The sequence below is a fragment of the Bipolaris victoriae genome (genome assembly GCF_000527765.1).
Source record: "Bipolaris victoriae FI3 unplaced genomic scaffold scaffold_189, whole genome shotgun sequence".
NCBI lineage: Eukaryota > Fungi > Ascomycota > Dothideomycetes > Pleosporales > Pleosporaceae > Bipolaris > Bipolaris victoriae.
The window spans coordinates 18,151-29,056 of NW_014575203.1; the positions used below are offsets into that span (position 1 = coordinate 18,151).

The 10,906-nt window shown below is 47.2% G+C and overlaps 8 protein-coding genes across 8 annotated transcripts; 5 read left to right on the forward strand and 3 right to left on the reverse strand.

Annotated features, from left to right (window-relative positions):
• Positions 1-92: 92 nt before the first annotated feature.
• COCVIDRAFT_115448 (hypothetical protein) lies at positions 93-1,487 on the forward strand (the record flags this gene model as incomplete). The annotated part of the gene is made up of 1 exon (XM_014694961.1): positions 93-1,487. The coding sequence occupies one exon, from the start codon at positions 93-95 to the stop codon at positions 1,485-1,487; it is 1,395 nt and encodes a 464-aa protein (XP_014550447.1).
• Positions 1,488-1,706: 219 nt separating this feature from the next.
• Positions 1,707-2,283, reverse strand: COCVIDRAFT_115423 (hypothetical protein; the record flags this gene model as incomplete). The annotated part of the gene is made up of 3 exons (XM_014694962.1): positions 1,707-1,932; positions 1,982-2,118; positions 2,167-2,283. The coding sequence occupies 3 exons, from the start codon at positions 2,281-2,283 to the stop codon at positions 1,707-1,709; spliced, it is 480 nt and encodes a 159-aa protein (XP_014550448.1).
• A 425-nt stretch (positions 2,284-2,708) lies between these two features.
• On the reverse strand, positions 2,709-3,767 carry COCVIDRAFT_115457 (hypothetical protein; the record flags this gene model as incomplete). The annotated part of the gene is made up of 1 exon (XM_014694963.1): positions 2,709-3,767. One exon carries the CDS (start codon positions 3,765-3,767, stop codon positions 2,709-2,711), a length of 1,059 nt encoding a protein of 352 aa, XP_014550449.1.
• Positions 3,768-4,388: 621 nt separating this feature from the next.
• On the forward strand, positions 4,389-5,118 carry COCVIDRAFT_43035 (hypothetical protein; the record flags this gene model as incomplete). The annotated part of the gene is made up of 2 exons (XM_014694964.1): positions 4,389-4,934; positions 4,981-5,118. 2 exons carry the CDS (start codon positions 4,389-4,391, stop codon positions 5,116-5,118), a joined length of 684 nt encoding a protein of 227 aa, XP_014550450.1.
• A 255-nt stretch (positions 5,119-5,373) lies between these two features.
• Positions 5,374-6,408, reverse strand: COCVIDRAFT_115435 (lytic polysaccharide monooxygenase; the record flags this gene model as incomplete). The annotated part of the gene is made up of 1 exon (XM_014694965.1): positions 5,374-6,408. The coding sequence occupies one exon, from the start codon at positions 6,406-6,408 to the stop codon at positions 5,374-5,376; it is 1,035 nt and encodes a 344-aa protein (XP_014550451.1).
• Positions 6,409-7,874: 1,466 nt separating this feature from the next.
• COCVIDRAFT_115445 (hypothetical protein) lies at positions 7,875-9,039 on the forward strand (the record flags this gene model as incomplete). Its single annotated transcript, XM_014694966.1, has 3 exons — positions 7,875-8,092; positions 8,141-8,383; positions 8,433-9,039. 3 exons carry the CDS (start codon positions 7,875-7,877, stop codon positions 9,037-9,039), a joined length of 1,068 nt encoding a protein of 355 aa, XP_014550452.1.
• A 215-nt stretch (positions 9,040-9,254) lies between these two features.
• Positions 9,255-10,643, forward strand: COCVIDRAFT_52490 (hypothetical protein; the record flags this gene model as incomplete). The annotated part of the gene is made up of 2 exons (XM_014694967.1): positions 9,255-9,445; positions 9,500-10,643. Coding segments are annotated over 2 exons (1,335 nt in total), but the record flags the coding sequence as incomplete, so codon positions are not given.
• Positions 10,635-10,904, forward strand: COCVIDRAFT_115442 (hypothetical protein; the record flags this gene model as incomplete). The annotated part of the gene is made up of 1 exon (XM_014694968.1): positions 10,635-10,904. A coding segment is annotated over one exon (270 nt), but the record flags the coding sequence as incomplete, so codon positions are not given.
• Between the last annotated feature and the right edge of the window lie 2 nt (positions 10,905-10,906).

The window sequence follows — 10,906 nt, forward strand, 5'->3', positions numbered from 1 at the left end:
TCTCATCTTTCGCGAAAATCTACTGATCCTAACTTTCACAAACGAGGACTATACATTACCCAGCCAGGTCCAGTACAAGCAAGATCTTCAGCATGGAGCCCGCGCAAATTATAGCGTCTGTGAACCAGCGAAACACAGAGTTAGAGAACCAAGTTTATCAAGTTCTTAGCAAGCTTCAAGAAACTCAATACCAACTTTTCGAAGCGCGTACGCTGAATGGCATTTACGAATATCAACTCCAAGCCCAAAGTTCTCAGACAATCATGGCTAATGAGACAATCGTCAATCTCAACCATCATATCTACTGTCTACAATCCAACATTGCATGTGTCCAAAATCGATTAGAGCAAGAACAGCAGGCTTACCAGCAGGCAACTGCATTCTTCCACCACCGAACCGCTGCCGAGAACTGGTCAAGAATCCAATGGCGTCAGGGCGCTGTGAGCCTTAATACTGGAGCAAAGAGTCTTCACCAGAGTGCTGTCACCAAGACTAATGCTGGAGTCACAAATGATGAACCAACAACAGAGCTGATCAAAAAAATAAAAGAGATGAAGTCGAGTGCTCTGCTAAGGGAAGTCCAGCATAACGAGCTCAAGCGTGCCTTTAGAAGCGATAAAGAACGACTCGAAGAGATAAATCATCAACTTGTTACAACGAATAACAAACTTCGCTTAGAGGCCAAAAACAGCATGCGTGCTGGTCGAACGGTTCAGAAAGAAAAACAACGCCTAGAAAAGCTTGGAAATACCGCTCATATGGCAAGAGAGCTGGAGGAAGTAGAAAAGCAGTTGAGCAAGACTATTGGGGAGATGGAGAGACTTCAAAGCAAACATCAAGCTGCACTCGCTAAAGCTGAGGAATTCCGCTTAAAGGCCGAGTATCACAAAGAAAAAGACAAGAGTTCGATGCAAGTGGTAACCAAGCTGAAAAAAGAGGTTAGAGACTTGCAAAACGCCGAGAGAGAAAAAGGATACTTAGCAGATATCAAGAGTCTAAAGGCCGAACAAGAGCAGCTTATCTTGAGAAACGCTCAACTAGAAAAAGAGATTGTAGGCAAAGAACGCATTGCCACTGACAGCCTACCAAGGACGGTAGAACAGACCAAAATCGCCAAAGAGGCAAAGAAGGAAGTGGCTAGTTATAAAGGCCACGCTATAGCCCAGACGAAATTACCGCTAGAAAGTCTTTCAAAGACCAGCCTAGAACTCAGTAGGACGATAGTTACAGGTGTCCTCCGCTTGTTGAAGGATCGTAACAATCTAGACAAGGCAACACCAGCGGATGAAGAGATAAAACAATATCTCATGGAGCAACAGCAAGCAATAGTTGACCACGCTTCAGCAGTACAATCGAACTTGGTCAAAGTGTCAGATGTGATCAAAGCTATCTACAATCGACTACTGGAGGAAATAGTGGCAATAAATGTGGATGATTTTATTCAATATGTCCATAGTCTATACAACACGCTGGAAGAAAGCAGCTAGTCCTCTCGTTTGGCTTAGCAGTATGGAAGTTTATTATTCAATCAAATGCTTTGTAGTTCAAGACTAGTAGGATATAAGATGTACTTAAGTTAGTAAATTCTATTTTTTAGAAAGTGTAGTAAGGATGCATAACAGCTATACGACTAGCTCTGCGCACTTGGTTACAGGAGCCAGATTAACTAATAACAAAGAAGAGTCTAGATAATAAGCAGCTGTGTGCTAGACAACCTTAGAAGATGTCGTGAGAATGGTGGGAGTAGCCGCATTGTTGGAAATGATCAAATTTCCAGCACCTGCCCCTGGACAAATCGACGAAGTAGTCCCATTTCTGCACATGTAACTGCCTACTCCCTCTTTAAAAGTACTAGACACTTCTTTTAGGCCAGGATACCATTGTCCTTCTTCTTCTTCTCCAACTTTATATACCGTATTGCATGTATCGTCACTAGAAAATTAGAGGCTTACTTATAGACTTTATATAAGATCAGATATACCTAAAGAACTGGCAGCATAAACCTAAGTCGATTGCAATGGAAGCGACATCATTAAGCCTGTCAGCGGCGACGCAGCGGTCCGACGATATAATTGGAGCAGCACATTGCCTCCATGCCGTCTCCGAGCAGAAGTGCAACTTTAACTACCTGTTAGTTCTGACTATAAGCGCCTAATATTTGCCTACCCTTCGCGGGCAATCAGGTTGTTCAACCCTATTGTGCTGAAGATTAATAGTCATTGTTGATTGGGCGAGGACATTTCCTAAAAATGCGCTTATAAAACACCAATGTTGATATCGCATTTTGAGGTTAAGTGAAAATTCAATTCTAAGCTGTAGGCTTGACTAGTAAAGGCTATGTTCCAATCTGCATTATATATTCCAAAACTTAATATTTTAAGGTCTACTCTATTACGAAATGCATTTTTATAAGGGCTTTTATTTATGCAGGCAGACCACTAATTAAGCAGCATATATTTACCTATAGGCTGTCTAGAATAGTTAAGTAAGCGGTCTAGACTTAGATAGAACTACTATTAGACCCCGTAACTGGTTCGCAATTATGTGTTATATCGTGCACATATTATAAAACAGTACGCAGCATGCACATCTTATGTAATTAGCCCTTCCGTCATCTAGAGTACTATCACTAATGACAAGGTTTTAGTGTGATGCTAATCACGTGATCCTTGGCCCTGCGGTGATCGCTGCCTCCAGCGACTCAAATATTAACTTAGAGTGACTCTCCAGCCTAGGGTGCTAAATTTGGCTACTTCAAGGAAGAGCTGTATGTTTGGCACTTGCGTGAAATCGATCGTTGCGCGCGAGCCCGAATCAACACTAAACGAAGATGTTCTATAGTGTGCGACCAGCTGGCGCGCAGAAACCTCGTCGTTTAAAAACTGATCCAGGGTAGTTAATTCTAACAATTGTACACCCGTAGCTGTAAGCGACCATTTCCTTAACCGACAGCGTCCGGTATATAGATGAAATAGCTGGCTCATTATTAATATGAAACCTAGTGAACTGAGCGAAGCACTATGTGCTGCACCGCGAGTGTTTCTTTTTATACATGTCGTAATGAACGTTGGTTTTAGAGGAAAATGCGGTAGTGACACGGATAGTGGGTTTGCTCCCATCATCCGCAGCACGTCCAGTGGTGTTAGCCTAACTTCTTTGCGAAAACGGTCGCGCAAAGAAGGCACATACACCCACAAATCAACTGTACGATCTGGAACATCGTCTACCTTATACCAAGACCCCTTAATAGGATTAGGAGACGCTTGCATTGGCGCACTAAAACTCATAAGAAAGTCTCCCTTCGCATTTATGTCTGAAACAGCGCGAACGCGGCCTAGTTGATACTTGTCACAGTTAAACCGTACAGGGTTAGAATGTCCTGTAGTGCTGAATTCGACTAGTGAGTCGAGCGTCGTCGTTGTTGGCGTGAAAACTGGGAATGTGCCCAATAAGTAGATTGTGAGTCTTCCATTCCCGCGAGAATTCAAATAACGTTCCGTCGCGCGCAACCGCTGCTCGAGTGCACAAGCGCCGTCTCCAAGCAACATCAATTTCATGCCCTCTCGTGAAAGTCTTTCAACCGCAGGTACATCCCATACTAGATCTCGGATTGGCCTAAGATATCTTTCTTTTTCCTTCGCAGTCAAAACGCACAACTTCAAGTTAACTAACTTTGCTGCGTCGAAGGCGGACACACTATCCAAGATTTTTCTCCGAATCGGCGAGAGAAAGAGAAGGTACCCAAGAGACCCAATGCTTTTTTCCATATCGACACTTGCAATATCTTCTTGTTGATTGTCGGCGAACTTTTCGTCATACAGAAGTTATGGGGACAGTCTGGATATGTCTGTCGGCCTTTTTGGATAGGGGATGGAGTTATTACTTCAAGACTAGAGCATCCGCTTAAGCTGAATGAGCACTCAGCGCGGGATATACATAGCAAGTGCTCGATAGTTCATGATCTTATAAGAAAAGATTGGGTAGCTATACGTCAATAATGTAAGGGCAGGAAGGTCAGCCAGCTATCGCGTGCCTAGCATCATGTAAGATAAAGCAGAGGCACGTGCGTAGCACTACCAATAGTACCTAATCCCCGTACACATCAGAAGCAAGGGTTAGTAACCTCTTGAAAACAATAGCCCCTAAGGTATATAAGCTGTTTGAGGGCACGGTAGTCTACCATCCAGCCTTTGGCATTGCACAAGATGGAAAGGACAACGAACAAGTAGGTCTTGCAGTGAAGTACCTGTTCAAAGCTAAGCCTCCAAAGTACCGATATACTCGACTTCAATCCTGCTTCTCCAAACATTCGGGCGCTTCAGACCTCATTACGCTCTATATCCTCTGAAGATGAAAAGTTTCAAGCATGCATAGCTATACGGAAGGAGATGCTTTCACAACAGAAAGAAGCTGACTGGCTGTTTGAAAAACTGAACAAGGTTATGATAGAAGAATGTTCTCAATATAAGAAGAACGAGCAACCGCAGCTAGACTCTCTTTTCGACGCGAAACAATGGGAGCAGTTCGTCAACACGGCACAATCTAAGATACGGATGAGTAAGCAGTGTCTCGCTCCGCTTGTTAAGACAGCCAAATACTGGGGCATGGATAAGGTTCAATACTATGAGTGGGCTTCAATGGGACTCAAGTACTGTGATGTACTTGCAGCTGCTGCTTCTCAACATCCTGTCTGGGAAGACGCCCGGGTTAAGCTTAACCAGCTACTTTTGAGAAGAATTGCAGAAGGGCGTTTTCTAAGAAAGACATCGAACCCTTTCTACCTGGTTGACTTGGAGCACCTTATTACTTGGAAAGGCAAAACCGATTTTGAAAAGAAAGGCCGCAGAGCATATACTTTGAAGTATGAGACAATTGCCGAATCCGATCTGCCAGTTGACTATGTACTTGACCGGTTCGGTGTCATTACAGCTGCAGTATGTCAAACTGCTCCATCAACATTCACCGCGACGGAACTTGAAGTCCCGTATCATCCGCACAAAGCTGCAGATATATTCACGAGAAGTACAACAGCCATCTTGGATAGCCATCTTTCTCAGCGATGTGCTCGTAACTGGAAAGTATTGCGAATGCTTCTTGTACAAGGGGGTTGTGTATTAACTATGCTTTCTTTGCTAATATGTACAAATACAGGCGATCAGTTGTATTTTATGTACATTAGCATAATCGAAAAGATAACACAAAGTCTTTAAATAAGATATCACCTAGGAGGCGCAGGGGAGAATCAAATGATGCATGTATGGACGATGTTAGCCGTTCCATCGCTAGATTAGTTGACTTGTACTATTTGAATTTTATTTTTTGCCATAAAAAGGACTAAGAAAGCATCTTCATAAGCCTGCTAGGACTCTATCCCTAACACTCAATATTCTGAATAGTGTACTCTTGGTCTCCTTCAACGACGCCGCAGACATCGACCCAGCCAATTTCAAAGTCATCACTCTTTAGGTTCTTCAGCTTAGCGTTAGGTGCACATCTCGCATCTACAGAATAGTAGCTTGTTTCCATCCTGGGTGCGGTGTTCCAATCGCAAACATCGAAAGCTGGGTTTTCTGACCTGCGACGGAGCTCTTCAGGCGATGCTAAGATATTGGATTTGTGAATATGGTAGTTGTGCCAGGAATGCTTCCCACTATGACGATGTTTAATATATCTCCACTTACGTCTAGCCAGCTTTGCACCGTACGAACTGCTGCGGCTTGTCGAGTATTTATCGTAGCCGTCAGATCTGTCTTGTTTACCTGCTCTTTGTGATTCGCTAGTAGGATCTAGTATTGCAGTATAATGTGTTGTAGGAACAGTTTCAAAGCTTGTATGAGTGCGCGTGGTGGTACTCCTAGCGCTCGAGCAAATTTGAACCGCTGCACAGTTCATGAAAAACTCGTGCTCACGGTTCAACCAGATCCAAGCAAAGACTGCAATACCTGTTGGTATGTTTAAAGGGACCTTAAATTTAAAGACTTGTGGCATGTCCTTATCTCTGTGAGGGCAGTTCCCATGATATGAAGCTGCGACTTTCCATGTCTGACCTCTGTCCACGGAGAATCCAACCTGGCAGCTTCCACCATAGTGAGTTGATCCTGGAACACCGATACTATACATGTGGTCGGATAACTCAAAGTAGGCGTCCTGGCCAGGTTCCCATGTGACTTGCGGTCTGCCTTCCTCTGTATCTAGAAGGTCAAGATGACCACGACAATCGCCAGGAGAGGGTAATGTTGTTTCACCCTGAGAATCGCAGCATCCAATCGGAAAATTGAATTCTTTGTCCACTTGCGTTGTCAAAGAGTTGGCTTCCATACTGCCTCCGAGAGGGGGCGGATACCATAATGACATGTGAGCTCGAACTGTAGTTGTTAAGGATGCTAGCAAGATGCGCACCACATACATTGTGTAGCAGATGTGTAGTAGATAACATACAGATCCTGTGAAAAGGTTTCTTCTTAAATAAGATGGCCTTCTTAGGTAGCATAAATATACGCTAGCAATAATTCAATCAGGATGTTGTTTAGTAAGTTCAACAAAAGAACACGTGGCGTACGCACGAGCTCGATTATAACCATTCATCCCTTACCCAACCTCTACCCACCCGCTAATCTATGTATACTTTCAGCTAGTGGGGCTGTGAGCATATGTAGTATAAAGCTTCCATCTGCTGGAAAGCATTAGGTCGTGCAACTGTCGCCAAATGGTGATATATTCGTCTAGTACCTAGGGTCTGTCTGCTGTTCTTGTATACCAAGATGGTGCAACTTCAGAATAACTTGAGCGCGCGTAGACTCATCCATAGCCTCATGATGCACCTTCAGATGATTCAGAATCTTCGTCCATTCGTGTTCTAAATATAGAGCTGTTTAACGGAGCCAGGACATCCTCTGGAAGAATGGGAATCTTGGGCTGAACTCTCGGCACTGTTTAATTAGAGGTTTCCGATATTTTTGCATCCAGTACTTTTTTCCTAATTTTTCTGCTCCCGAGCGTACTCCAAAGACCCTAGAGAATTGCCGGTTTTCATATTGCGACTAGATGCCTAGATACGATCGCTAGACTGATATCTCTGTCTACTGATTTGGCGAGTAACCTCCCCCCCTGCGAAGCGAAAGACCCCTGCGTCGCGATAGGAACGACAGGTACTTTGACTTTGCTTCAGCTTTGCACTTTCTCTACAAGATCTCTATAGCTATAAATCATATAATATTACTTAAAAGCAATTCTCTAGCTTTACAATAAACTATTTTATAAAATTACACTATGTCTATTGCTGTGCTGCTTAGTTTGCAATTAACCTTCAATAGCTACGCAACACAACGATTGCTACAACGCCGCCAACTTGGCCTTCTACTTTCTAAAAAATAGCGTAATATGTGCTACAAGAATGCTTAAAGTATCTATCTAACATTAAAGCTTCTTGTAGCTGCATATATATTGTAAAGCTGGTCTCCTCTACAGAGGGAGGTACAAGCGACCTACGAGAGCGACGAAAGTGGATGCGGTGGTATTGTTATGTAATCGTCGCCTGCACAGCCCTGTGTACCACTCGGATATTACTCGGCACAGATCCTTCTAGCACTTCTTGGGCGAACAGCTGGGGCGACTAGGGGCGGGTGTGGCAGCCGTGCCGGCGCTTCGTAACACCACTGGCGGGGCGCCGTCTGCGCCGCCTGCTGCACAGCGCACATCCCGCAGCGCACATCCCGCAGCTCAGCCGCCAGCCTTGTTGCCAGCCTTGTTGCCAGCCTTGTTGCCAGCCCACAGAAAGGCCCCTCGCCCACCATGGACGCTCGCTATGTGTCTGCCGTCGACCTGTCCTGGCACGGTCTACAACCAACAAGCACATCTTATCACGAAACAGCGCCATGGCACAGCGCGTCGCGACCCAGCACGGCGGCGAACCCAACCTGCTCGACACCACTGGCCTGTGCCTGCTGTCGCTCGATGGCGGCGGCGTACGCGGCCTGTCAACGCTCTACATCTTAAAGAGCATCATGGACCGACTGAGCCGAGAGCTCAAGAAGGATCCTCCACTGAGGCCATGCGAGGTGTTTGACCTCATCGGGGGGACCAGCACTGGCGGGTGAGTAGACATGCTGCTTATCGAGCGGGACTGATATGGCCACAACAGACTGATTGCCATCATGCTTGGCCGGCTCGAGATGAGCGTCGACGAATGCATAGACGCATACAGCGAGCTCGCTGCAGACGTGTTTGGCGAGAAACTGCACCGGCTTCCAGTCACTATCAGGGGTGCAGTTCAGTCGCGATTCGACTCAGGGAGACTGGAGAATGCGATTCGAAATGTGGTAGCCCAAAGCGGTGCGTCTGAGACCGCCTTGTTCAACGACGGGGTGGAGCGAGGGTGTAGAACGTAAGTGACATTCAACTTGTGCTCAGAGCTCAGATTTTGACGAGAATAGCTTTGTATGCTCTATCGACCGCGACACAAAGGACATGGTTCGTCTCCGAGACTATAGCCTCCCTCATGAGCCAGCCGTCCGTGCGACCGTATGTAAAGCTGCCCTTGCAACGTCTGCTGCCACCACCTTCTTCAACCCGGTTAGCATTGGAGACCGTAGCTTTGCTGACGGCGGCTTTGGTGCGAACAACCCAGTAGACGAGGTGGAAGGAGAAGCAGCTAATATCTGGTGCTCGGAAACGGGAGACTTAAAGCCGCTAGTCAAGTGCTTCATTTCTATTGGGACCGGTAACCCAGGCAAGAAGCCGTTCGAGGACGGTCTGCCTAAGTTCTTAAGTGAGACAGTGGTGCAGATTGCAACTGAGACAGAGGCAACCGAGAGGAAGTTTATCGCTCGGTGGGCCAAGCACTTCGACGAGAAGCGGTATTTCCGCTTTAACGTTGAGCAGGGACTACAGAACATCGGACTAGAGGAGTATAAGAAGAAGGGCGCTATTGAAGCTGCTTCGGAGGGGTATCTCACGCACATGGCACAGAAGCTCCGGGTGCGGGACTGCATCAAGAACCTACAGCAGAAGCAGAGTGTGTATATTGAGGACTTTGCCTAGTATATAGAGCAATCTAGTGTTGACTTTGTATAGATAGAGCAGAGTTGTCTTTTGCAATATCTATTCGTGTAAGCACTATCTTGAGCCTAAAGTGTAGTCAATCTACTAAGTTTGCATAGGAGTTTACTGAGCGCTACATTGCACAACGTTATAGGCGTAGGTAGTGTGTATCTAACGTTGCGCATCCTAGTGCTAAAATGTAGACAGCTAAAAACGTGCACTGGATAGTACCTCGTCTAATTAATAGTCTATTTACTGGGCGGTCAGAGCTTGTTGATCGGATCCAGAGCGCATTGCGCAACAACGAGCCAGGCACACTCGAGCAGAAGCGTCTGGTCATCACAGGCATAGGCGGCATAGGCAAGAGCGAGGTATGCCTTAAGGTGGCAAGCCTAGTGCGAGAAGAGTGTGTTGCAGCTTTGCTATGCTAGATATAAGCGTGTTTGCTAACAGCGAACAGCTTCTGGGGCGTGTTCTGGGTCGACGTCAGCAGCCCATCAATAGCTAAGAATGGCTTCTTAGCCATCGCGAAGGCGCTCGGGTCGCCTGCAGAGAGCGTTGAGGAATCGCTCCAGGTGCTCGCCAACACGCCTGACCGCTGGCTGCTGATCCTAGACAACGCCGATAACCCAGCGTTCGACTACACAGCATACGTTCCGTCTGGGGCGCAAGGCGCAGTGATCATGACGTCGCGTGTGCCTGAGTGCAGCCAGTATAGCACGCTGCCTACGGAAGCGCTCGAAGGTCTAGAGGAAGAGGACTCGATGCAGCTTCTGCTTAAAGCTGCGCGTGTGCTAGAAGCATCATGGCAGGCTTGCAAAGAGCAGGCGCAGGCTGTCGTGCAGTTGCTAGGATCACATACGCTTGCGCTAATCCAGGCGGGGGCGTACATTGCAGAGAAGTACTGTCGACTAGACCAGTATGCGGAAAAGTATAAGCGGCTGCGCGAGCGGCTGCTAAAGCACTATCCGAAGCAGCAGCAGTCACGGTACCGGCATGTTTACGCGACGTTTGAAGCGTCCGTCGGGGTGCTGGCCGATTCTGAGGATGAGGTAGGCCGAGACGCGCTAGACTTGCTTAGGGTTCTCTCTATGCTGCACTCTAGCGTGCTGCCACGTGACGTCTTTCGAGGCGCATGGGGTGGAGCTCGAGATGTGATTAAGACCGACGACAGCCAGACTGACGAGATGGACGATCTTAGACAGTGGCACGTGTCTCAGCTGCCAGAGTTCATCGACCAACAAGCCGACGAGTGGGACGATTACCGGCTTAACAGAGCCAGCGCTCTCCTTGCGTCGCTTTCGCTGGTGACAGGACACCACTCAGATGACCTGGACGGACTGTCAATGCATCCACTGGCGCACGCGTGGGCGAAAGACCGGCTAGATCAGAAGCAGCAGCGAGCAGCGTGGGTGAGCGCAGGATGTATTCTTGCACTGTCACGCAGCGAGTCAGAGACGTGGCAAGTGTACGAGAGGCAGTTGCGGCCACACATGCAGTCATTCCTGTTGCCTGGCGTTGAAGAGACCATTTTTTTTGGCCCGCCGGGAACGATATTGCCTATCTTGCTAAGGTGTGGATGGGCGTTGAATAGGATGAGGGAAGACAAGAAGCTAGAGTCGTTACTAAAGGGCATCTTTAAGGTCCTTGAAATCACTCCGTCAGATCCGTCACGAGAGCACACACGGATATGGGACCTCGTGGCGAGAAACCTAAGTTACTTAGGCCACGCGAAGCAGGCTGTAGGGCTGCTAGAGCACGTCGTCAAGGTGCGGGAGACTACGCTGGCAGAGGCTCACCCAGACCGGCTGACATCGCAGCATGCCCTTGCTGGTGCGTACCGGGCCAACGGGCAGACGAAGGAGGC